This window comes from Mastomys coucha, unplaced genomic scaffold, assembly GCF_008632895.1.
Source record: "Mastomys coucha isolate ucsf_1 unplaced genomic scaffold, UCSF_Mcou_1 pScaffold4, whole genome shotgun sequence".
NCBI classification, from domain to species: Eukaryota; Metazoa; Chordata; class Mammalia; order Rodentia; family Muridae; genus Mastomys; species Mastomys coucha.
Window position 1 is genome coordinate 55,983,321 of NW_022196910.1, and position 10,898 is coordinate 55,994,218.

Genomic DNA, 10,898 nt, shown 5'->3' on the forward strand with positions numbered 1-10,898 from the left:
AACCCCAAGGGGGCTGGAGAAATGGCTCAGAGCATTGACTGCTCTTCCAAAGGTCTTGAGTTCAATTCCCAGCAACCACATGGTGGCTCACAACCATGGGATCTGATGCCCTCTTCTGGTGGGGCTGAAGAGAGTTACAGTGTACTCACATAAAATAAATAAATCTTAAAAAACAAAAAACCAAGAGGGGCTGATGAGAAGGCTCAGCAGGTAAAGGGGCTTGTGGCACCATCCTGGCAGCCTTAACTGCATCCCCAGAACATATAAGGGTAAGAGTGAATATGAGGGCTGGAGAGATGGCTCAGCGGTTAAGAGCATTGGTTATTCTTCCAGAGGTCCTGGGTTCAATTCCCAGCAACCATCTATAATGGGATCTGATGGCCTCTTCTGGTATCTACCACATATACACACAGAATACTCATACATAAATAAGTAAAAAATTTTTAAAAAGTGACCTTTAATCCCAGCACTTGGGAGGCAGAGGCAGGTGGATTTCTGAGTTTGAGGACAGCCTGGTCTACAGAGTGAGTTCTAGGACAGCCAGGGCTACACAGAGAAACCCTGCTCGAAAAACAAAAAAACAAAAAAACAACAACAACAAAAAGTGAACATGAACTGGGTGGTGGTGGCTCACACCTTTAATCTTAGCACTCAGGAAGAGGCAGAAGCAATGGATCTTTGTGAGTTCAAAGCCAGCCTGGTCTAGACCAAGTTCCAGGACAGCCAAGGCTGTTACACAGAGAAACTCAGTAAAGGAGGAGGGTGGGGGAGGAAGAGGAAGAAGAGGAAGAGGAGGCAGAAGATGGGGAGGAAGAAGAGGAAGAGGAGAAAAAGGGTAAAGAGAAAGAAAAGGTAAGAACGAACTAACTCCTCAAAGTTGTTTTCTGACCAACACATTTATTTATACTACTGTGATACATGTGTGTGCGTACACCCACACCCACACCCACACTAAAAATAAGCAAAACTTTATAAAAAAGAAAAAAAAGAAGAGGAAGAGAAGGAAGGTACAGCTGAGGCTCAAGGAACTCATGAGCTGGGAGAGAGCCCAAGACAACTGCTAAGCCAGGGAGTAAGGCTCCAGCCCCAGAACACAGTAAGGTCTTTGCCCTCATTCCACTCCACTCTCCCTGCCACATGCGGTCCTCTAGTTCTAAGCATGCCAAGGTTTTACCTATCACCACGGTACACAGCACGCTATACGAGGTACGCGGTATGCGCTGTTGTTTTTGCTTGATTAGGACATTTCCTCTACTCGGAGCACAGCCACCTTCTTGTCTCAACTAAAATACCAGCTCCTTCATGAGAACTTCGTTGATGTTGGATCCTATTTATTTATTTATTTATTTATTTATTTTGAGGCAGGGTCTCACTAGCCCAAGCTGGCTTGAAGTTCATGTGGATCTTCTGCCTTGGTCTGTTTACTTTTCTTGTTCTATCTCAGTGTGGCTTCCCTGTCAAATCACATGTAGAAATGTTTATCCCTTCTTTAAGTGTTTATATTTGACCAAGACCTTGGTTCCACAGAGGCAGGACCTTCTCAGTCTACTCTTTCCTCAGTCCCTAAAGCAGGACTCAGCGTGGACTGAATCCTCACAATCCTTTGTACAAATGGTTCTATACGTCTGGGTAGTCATTTTTGGTAGGGTCTATTAGTCCAAGTTTGGATAAATAAGATGCCACTGAGTGTCCACTTGGCATTCAGGAAAGTGTGAGAGAACTTGGAGGGTACATAGTAGGTATAAGTACCATCTGTGTTCCAAAGGCTCTCAGAGAAGATTTGAAAATGATCTTTAGGACAATGACACCTGAGAAATGGACTTTGCCTTTCTGGCCTTTATCAGTGACTACAATCTATCCTTTGCTACCAACAAAGCTAATGAATATAGAAGATTCTTATGGTCAATAGTGCTTGAATAGCTTAATTAGCATCTCTGATTATTGCTGGGAATTTTTAAATGATTCCAAAGTTCTGGGAAATGGAGACTGAGGGAGAAAAACAAACAAGGAACCAAGAAAAGAGAGAGGCCAAGGCACCTCTCAGGTCACTCTTCACAATGACACAGTCCTTCTGTCCCTTCTTTGACTCTCCAGGTCTTACACCTAGGAGAGGCGATATATAATGGGAACTGAGAATGTCTTTGCTTTTATTGTTTGTTTTTGAGCCAGAGTCTCACTATGTAGCTCATGTTACAGCCTCTTAAATGCTGGGATTACAGGTATCTGCAACACACCCTGCTCAAGAATGGACTTTTGAATTAGGTATAAACTGGAGTCTCAGCTCTTGGATGAATCCTTTTATTCACTGAACCACATTAAAAATTTTAAAGCTGGGAATCAAACTCAGGGCCTTAAGATCTCAAGCATGGCTGGGCGGTGGTGGCACACTCTAATCCCAGCACTTGGGAGGCAGAGGCAGGTGAATTTCTGAGTTTGAGGCCAGCCTGGTCTACAGAGTGAGTTCCAGGACAGCCAGAGCTATACAGAGAAACCCTGTCTCGAAAAACCAAACCAAAACAAACCAAAACAAACAAACAAAAAAAGATCTCAAGCATGTCAGGTTATCCTTCTCAGTAATGTATAGCTACTGAGTGATACACACTAGCCCAATCTTATCAATAAGTAGATATCTAATAGGTCACTAAGTGGGTTTTAAGCAAGTTTATATAGCAATTATACATAGTAAAGTATGTGATACAGAATAATAATTCAATAAATAGCAGCCAATAGTATATAAGGTAATACACAAAAAATAATTTTATGTCTGGTGAAGTGTGGTAATATAGACAATTCCAGTTACTCAGGAGACTCAGATAAGGGGATAGAAAGCTTTATGTCTGGTGAAGTGTGGTAATATAGACAATTCCAGTTACTCAGGAGACTCAGATGAGGGGATGGAAAGCTTAAGGCCTGCCTTGGCTACAGAGTAAGTTTAAAGAGAGCACGGGAAACTTTGGTGAGACCCTCTCCCCCCACACACCCCCAAAATGAGAAAAAGAAACACATTTGGATATTAGGAAAAAATTATACTTTTAAGCCAAGAACTCACAAATTCTAGCGACTACTATCAGTAGCAAGGCTCAACTATGTACCTTCTACCTAAAAGTAAAAATACTTATGTCAGGTACAGACATGTAGCAGCATCAAGATCGTGAATTTGTCTCTGAGAAAATGAGGAGGTTGCTGGAAACTATAGAGTCAGGAATATCTGTGGGTTGGGACCTTGAACATGGGGGCTTCTAGGGATCTAGTTAGAGGCCCTGATGTCTGTCAGAGAGTATAGTTTGGCTGCCCCTGGACCTGAAGGAGAACAAACCACAGGATCCTGGGACCTTAAAGGCCTGGAACGAGTCCAAAGTTGTCCTCCAGCTTCATCCCAACCCTCAGGCTATAACCTGGGCTAGTCCAGACAGATGTAGGGTTGGAAGGGTGGGGTCTGTAGTCCTACCCCCAGCTATTTGTGACTCACACTTCCCTTCCTTCCCCTGGTTTCCCGACTCACCTCTACCAACTTAGGGTGAGACCAGAAGAAATTGACTTGGAGAGAAAGAATCCTACAACATCCTGGGCTCAGGATCACAGTCAGACTCTAGACAATCTGTCCAAAGTACGCCCGCCAAAACTTGGTGCCTCTCCTTCAGATCTAACTTTAAACACTGAATATTAAAATTGCAGCTATGGAAGAGATAAAGTTTCCACAACCGGCACTAACTTCATATTTCCTCTCTCTTCACTGCTCACTTTCAAAGTCACCATTACTCAAGAATTAGCGTGTTTTTAGGACATTCAGGATGTCCCAGCAAGAGACTTCACAAAGCAAGTACTCCTCGCTTTAGAGTCAAGCTTTTAGAACTGGACTAATCACATCAGGCATCCCTTTTGTCCAGGGTTGAGGGTCTGCTCTTTCCTCCCCATCCCTGCTACTAATCAGAGATGTTTGTTTGTTTATTTATTTATTTATTTATCTTGGTCTTGAAGCATCAGAATTCGTTAAATCACCACAAACATCAGGGATAAATTGTGTTGCCTGGATAAGGGGGTGGCACACTATCCTCCTGTACGGAGGGAGGGTGTCATAGCTACTAGCACAGGAGGAAGTTACGATGTTGGCATAGTTGGGGGATGTGGGCTTGTATTTTCTGAGGCTGTGCAGATGACCAATAATATTTGATTTTCTTCCTCGGTAGTCAGGTTCATTTCTCATTTAAAGCTGAAAAGTGGCTTCCCACCCAGTCTTTTCAGAAAAGTCCCCGTGACAGGTGTGGAAAGGATCGGAGGCCAAAGAAGAACCCGTGTGGTACCGTGGGTTTCCAAAAGGCACCTTTCTTCCGAGTTCCCAGGAGCTGAGCTTCCCCAGCGCTCCGAGTGAGCAAGAGGGATGAGGGTGGAGGGAAGGTCTGGGGGAAACGCAGCTTACCCCGGTCTTGCGTCTTGCGCAGCGCTTCGGCTGCCCCCAAGTCCCAGGGCAAACCCTTCCAGCAGCAGGCTCCAGCTGTCAACGCTTCCTCCTCTGGACGCCGCAGCCCTCACCCAGCCGGTGGGGCGGCCCCTTCCGCTGCCCTTCTGGGCCGGGTGCGAGAGTGTGCGAGTGGGGCGGGGGTCGCGGGGGCTCTACCCTGACCCAGGAGAGCGCACGGTCGGAGCTGGGGCGCCGGAGCCCGAACTGGGCAGGAGGGGACGAGCTAAGAAGACGCGGCCGCCACGGGGCCGCCCAGCTCCTGACGACACATTGCCCGCCCCCGACCCAGCCTGCCCTCCCGCCGCACCCTAGACCACCGCAGTTGCCAGCTTTCCAACGCAGTCCGCTCCGGGCCTCCAGAGTATCTCCAGGGCTCTCGTTTATGCCACTTTCTTCACTCCTACGCTTCTGTCTTCCCACGCCTGGGGCAGCTCTACTTCTATTTTTCTCTTCTAATTAGTCAAAGCCTCTCCCATCATCCCTTCTCTGGAAGGCCGAGGTAGGGGTCAGGGTGCTGATTGGAACCACCCAGCGGCTGGTCAGCAATTGGCTGGCCCTCCAATCTCCAAATCATCACTTTGGACGCGCCTTCCCAACTCAATGTCTCCACATTCAGGAGAACCCAGAGAGGCAAGGCCAGAGTTCCACACTGCACAACCCTAGACCTAGGTACATTTCCTTCTCCTCGTAGCTCCACGTTGTTTGACCCTGCCTGAGATAATTGCCTACCTCTCCGAGTTCCTCAGTTCTGCCTCGGACTTGTCTATGCACAGCTTTTTCTCTCAAAAATCCATATCCTTTCCTTAAGATTAGGGTGGAGGTTTAGGTGCATAAAGCACGTTTGACTGTGTTCACCTTTTCTCCACACCCAACCCTAGCACTTTACCCTCTGGCCTTGGCAGATGGCACAGAAGTCGCTGGGCAAAGGTATCCGCTGAAGGCAGAGCTTTTCAGTTCCTCCTACCTGTAATTGGAGCTGTCAGGACTCTTGGAGCAGCATGGTTGGTGTGAGGCTGAACCGAGAGGAGACCAATGACTGGGGATTTACTTGTAGCGACTGGGTACCCAGGCATCCTGCACCACAGCCCCGCCCCGAACCCCTGGACTAACCCTCCTACCCTTCTCTGAAATAGGAGTGTAACAAATTCTTGGGTTCTTGGAATTGTATCATTTTACAGCAGGGAGTAGAAAGGATTGGGAGAGTGAACTACTTGTTGGAAATGTGTGTGTATACATTTGGGTCCAGTGAGGGTCAGAGAGAAAAAAAATGAAAGGATATATTAGGCCCTCTAGTGGAAACAGAGAAGTAAGCAGTTCTCAAATATTTGGAGACAAAGCTGTTGAAGCAACTCTGCTGGAGTCTAGAATAATGGGGTTTGCTGTTGTTGTTGTTGTTTTTTGTTTGTTTTTTTCCAGGCAGGGTTTCTCTGTGTAGCCCTGGCTGTCCTGGAACTCACTCTGTAGACCAGGCTGGCCTCAAACTCAGAAATCCGCCTGCCTCTGCCTCCCAAATGCTGGGATTAAAGGCGTGGTGGCACACGCCTGGCACTGTTGCTGTTATTTAAACTTTAGATTCAGATCAGGAGTTGGAGAATGATCTGTCTCTGTTCTGCTGTCCTTTCCAGGCTTTGTTCTGTTTTGTTTGCATCCGGATCCTTCATTGTTTTTTTTTTTTCTTCCATTTTTCCTCTTCCTCCTCCATCATTGTCACAATCATGCTGCAGATGAACTTCAGTGCCTGGAACAAGCTTCTTCAATGCTCCATCATTGATCTATACCGCTATCCCACACCCTTCTTTTTAACACTCAATTCTTCACCATTAGCAAAGCTTATCTCCCCTTCCTCCATAGCCTCTGCATTCACAGTCAACAGACTATTTTTTCCTGAGACAAGATTTTAGTATGTATGTAGCCTAGGCTGGCTGTGAACTTGCCATCCTGGCTCAACCTCTCATGAGCTGGGTTTACTGGTGTATGCCACTCCTGCTATCAACAGACACTTTTGAAGGCCTCTTTATACCTGATCTTGTTCTTAATTCTGTAGGATAAGCAGAAACATAGACTGAAGCAAGTGGCTAGATGTCTGTAAAGCTTCCTAGCTCTTGATCACCCTAAGCAAAAATTCTGTTTAAATAACACTATGTCCCAAACTAACTCTTCGAATCAGTCCTTGCATAAAATCAAAGACTCTCATACATTAAAAAAAAAAAAGCCATAGGTTGGAATATGATTTTTCCAATGAGGAAGAAAAGGAACTCAGTCTTACTGTAGCATCTTTGTACCTTATTTAGGATCTGTGCTTCACCATACTCCCGAGTCAGTTGTTGGTGGGGGTGGTGGATGAAAAGCAAAGAAATGTCTACGGAGGAGGTGGTTGATGCCTATAGTTCCAGGTGCTCATCTCTTTAATCAACCACATCATACAAGTCAGAGAGAAAGAAACCACAATGAACAAAGGGAAAGGAAAAAACAAGCCTGTTTTCCCAGCCTCTTCTTCCTCTGGGTGGGGGTACACATCCGGGGCCCAGGGCTGGTCTACTGAACAGACTTTGAGTTTCACTTCCTGCCAGCCTGTAGAGATAGGGGTTGGATGTCTGAGGGGAACAGTGATGGGGAGTGTCCAGAGATTAAAGAGTGAACAGATCATACTAGGATTCCCTCACTGCACAGGTCTGTGAAGAGTTGTAGAGACCACTCTTGAAATAGTTCAAGTCATGCACCTCACTAATTTTCAGAGGCACCTTTCCATATTCTCATCTCCTTGTCTTCTTTGAGGAAAGGGTACTAGATAGACAGGCCTGAAGAACAACTGATGAACGAACAGATATGGACTGGTGGGCTTGGGGTGTAGTTCACTGGCCAGAATGGTTGTCTGACTTATGCTAGCTACATTCTAGGCTCCATTCCCCAGCATCCCTCCCTCCACCATAAACAAAACGCAGGAGAAAGCAAAGGCATGGGCAAACACACACACAAAGTGAGGGATTAGAAGTACACGTATATAACAACATGTAGTATGTGCAAATAGTGTTAAAGTCATTTGGAGACTTGAATTGGAGCCCGAGGGAGAGAGGTCAAAGCTGGGAGAATTGCAAGGAAGGCAATGTGTGAGCTTTTGAAAACGTAATTGAGGTTATCAGCCTGTTTTTTTTTTTTAATGAGTTTTTTCCCTCCTTTTTTCCTTTTGTTTTAAAGTAGAACATATTGTCTGTTGCTGAAATACTGATATTTCCCCTCTTCTCAATTTGAGAGGCACTGTTGGACGTTAACGTAAGCCAGAGTTGGGCAATAGAGGAGGATGAAAGAGTTAAGGAAAAAGCTTTGTAGGAGGAGGGCAGAGAGTCCGACACCAGAGGAGAGGAGCTTGAGCCAGCACCTTCCTGACAGAAGAGGAAACAAGTTTAACAGGACTTAGCCCCAAAGGAACTAAGTTGCTGAAGGAGGAGGGGACGGACGGATGGGACTTTGGTGTTCCTTTGAAGAACTAGGCACCCGACCGGGTACAACCTAACAAAGGGAGTGGCCTCACAGTCCCCAAAGATTTAAAGGTGGAACTGCTCGCTATAGCCAAAGCTAATCAGAAGTGTTGGGCGCGGCTAATTAGAATACTGACTGGGTCCGCCCCAAAGCTTTCACCCTGTGCCCTATGACCCGGGAGGATCCACTGAGCAGCAGGCCCAGAAGTTACCTCGCCGCTGAATTCTCAAGGCTGCCGGCCCAATTCAGTCATGGAAACCGCCAGCACCCCTGAGGCCACGGGGACAGGTGACCGACTCGCAGTGCGCTCGTCCTTGCGCACCCCTTTCATAGGTCCCTGTTCAGTTAATCTGGGCTGCCGAGAGTGATCGGCATGCGGAATAGACCTACGCATTTTGTTAGTTGGGGTTTTCGTGCATCCCTGGGACTTCTCTGCCCACGCCAACGAGCGTCCTAGGGTTTGGTGCAGGCTGGGCCCTTGCATATTCCTTTCCCCTTTTACCAGCTTTTTCTACTGGGTGCCGGTGGGCCTTGAACCTGCGAGGACTGTCTGGGATAAGGCTTATATCGGAACTTCTCTTCGAGCCCAGAGGATTGTTATATATACATCAGGAGGTCAATAGTGGTATCGGTGGTAATAAAAGAGCCCACGACTATGAGCTTCTACACTCCCTTTTCCGCCTCCCGTGTCAAAGAAATGGTGCAGTCTCTCTTTAAGATTAAAATGGTGGCTTGCTATGATGAGGACTCCACTTCCGGTGGGGAGGGGGCGGGACCCCAGCCCGCTCACGCCGGAAGTGGTTCGGGTTCTCAAGATGGCGACTCCCTATGTAACTGACGAGACCGGCGGTGAGTGCGGGAATCGCGGAGCCGCTTCTCCCGGGATTCTTGGGTTAGGGGTTCGGACTTGGAAAAGGGTTTGTGCCACGCCCATCCCGGGACTCCTCCTTTGCCACGCCCCCGTACCGCCTTCCCCATTCATTCCTTTTGGGTTGTTACCTGCGCCCCCTTCTGGTCTCGTGTTTGGGGGGGTGGCTCTGCTTCCGGTCTCCCCAAACCTGGGGTCCTTCGATGTCCCTTGCTCCGGGACCCTTAGGAGCTTCAAGCTGTTTCTAGCTGTTGGAGTCCCGTACCTTTTCAGGGTTCTCCTGCATTATGGGCTCCTGCACTGTCAGTTCCCTCCAATTCCAACCCTCTTTCCCCCTCCCCCATCTCCTACTGTTAAACCTGCTCTCTGCCCTTCTCCGTTTTCGTTCTTTTTCTCCGAGCTGTATCTGATGATGATCTCATTGCTACATAGTGCTTTCCTCACTCTTTGCCCCATCTTCATTTGTTGGGGGTGGGGTGGGGTGTCACTGAAATCTAGAGGTGTGAAGGGAAGAGGAATAGAATTTAACTTTCAACACCTTTCTCATTGGTGGAGTTTTGCATTTAAAGTGGGAGAAAACAAACAGGAAAGTAACGATTGGCCTTTCTCTCAACATCTTTGATAATTGATAGAACCCCACTATTTCTTAAAGGTTGAGTAGAATTTCAGTCCAACTGTCTGAAATGTTGAAGTCTGCTGTTTGTGTGTGAAACTGAGAATCAGTTTTATGTTTTTGTCTTTTTTGTAATTGCCTTGTCTTTAGGATAATGTGCAATATTGACTTCGAGATGATCAAATAGATATAGTAAAGACTTGAGAAATGCAGTGCAAGCACCTGGTGACTGTTTTTGTAGCCCTCATTTTGGTCTTCATGTGTGGTCACTGACTCTAGGGCTTTGTAGAAGTGATCCTGTGATTGTGCAGTAATGTACAGTGTGTTTTAAAATGTGCTATGTATGCTTCTTGGTTTGCTTTTTATGTTCCATATTAAGTAGACTTCCTGTTTTATGACACTTAATGACAACTTGGTTTTCTGCCACTTTAACCTGTTCTTGCATTTCAAAGTGTTATAGCAATGTTCTCTACCCCAGTAGGTCTTTCTTTAGCTAGCAGCCAGTATTGTTTTGTTTTGTTTCATTTTTTTAAAGACAGGGTCTCATTATGTACCTTTGCCTCTCAGGTGCTGGGATCAAAGGCATGAACTACTGTTTTCAACCTTTAAAAAGCAACTTTTTCTTTAACCCTCCTCCAATCCCCAGATGTGGTTTCACTATGTGGTCCTGGATGGCCTGCAGCTCACTGTATAGACCAATCCGGCCTTGAACTCATAGAGGCACTTGCCTCTGCCTCCCAAGTTGTGGGATTAAAGGCATGTATTACCATGACAGGCAGTTTGCAGCTTTAAATGTATACATTCTTACTCTTTTTATATTCCATCTGGCCCCCGCCCTGCCATATAGATATTTTCTGTTCTTTGTGACTGTAGAAAAGAAAAATAAACTGTTCTTTGGATTTTCTGCTTTTCAAGTGCAATTATAGCAAAATGGCAGTGTCCTATCTACTGTCCACGGATTATGCTTTTTTTTTTAAGACTTACTTATTTTATGTGTGTGAATGTTTTGCCTGTGTGTATGTCTGTGCATCATTTGTGTGGTTGGTGACCACAGAAGTCAGAAGATCTGGAGCTGTGGAGTTTCAGGTATAGGCCTCTGTGTCAGTGATGGGAGTCAAACACCCAAGCCCTCGGTCTACCGCAGTCCACTCTTGGTCCCTGAGCCAACTCTCTAGTCCTTTGGTTTTTATTTTTGCTGTTATTCTGTCTGTAGCAGCTTGGGGATACTCTGAACCCCTAGTTCCTGAGCATGAGATCATTGACGTACCTTTGTATTTTCAGCTACACGTCAGGATTACTACAACCTGGACCTCATCTGTGACACATTTCCTTTCAGGTATTCCCCTTCGCTTTAGCCTCCTCACCAGTCGCAATTTGACTGTCTCAAATCCACAGAGGCAGCTTTTTGCCCTCTTTAGGTATTCTGGTTTCGTGTGTGTGTGTGTGTGTGTGTGTGTGTGTGTGTGTGTGTGTGTGTGTGT

The 10,898-nt window shown here is 46.3% G+C and overlaps 2 protein-coding genes across 5 annotated transcripts in view; one reads left to right on the forward strand and one right to left on the reverse strand.

Annotated features, from left to right (window-relative positions):
* Dgka (diacylglycerol kinase alpha) overlaps positions 1-5,492 on the reverse strand; it is a 29,101-nt gene extending 23,609 nt beyond the window's left edge. The window contains exon 1 of one of the 2 annotated variants that reach the window (XM_031349492.1): positions 5,424-5,492. The gene's annotated coding sequence lies outside the window, so the exon portion shown is untranslated. Of the gene's footprint in view, positions 1-4,417; positions 4,772-5,423 lie in introns of those variants that run through there. The other variant, XM_031349490.1, reaches the window with a different exon arrangement.
* A 2,425-nt stretch (positions 5,493-7,917) lies between these two features.
* Positions 7,918-10,898, forward strand: part of Pym1 (PYM homolog 1, exon junction complex associated factor) — a 22,292-nt gene continuing 19,311 nt past the window's right edge. Inside the window, exons 1-2 of one of the 3 annotated variants that reach the window (XM_031349785.1) lie at positions 8,258-8,785; positions 10,699-10,753. In XM_031349785.1, the coding sequence (XP_031205645.1) occupies positions 8,674-8,785; positions 10,699-10,753 (167 nt within the window). In that variant the 5' untranslated portion in view covers positions 8,258-8,673. Of the gene's footprint in view, positions 8,225-8,257; positions 8,786-10,698; positions 10,754-10,898 lie in introns of those variants that run through there. The other 2 variants (XM_031349783.1, XM_031349782.1) reach the window with 2 other exon arrangements.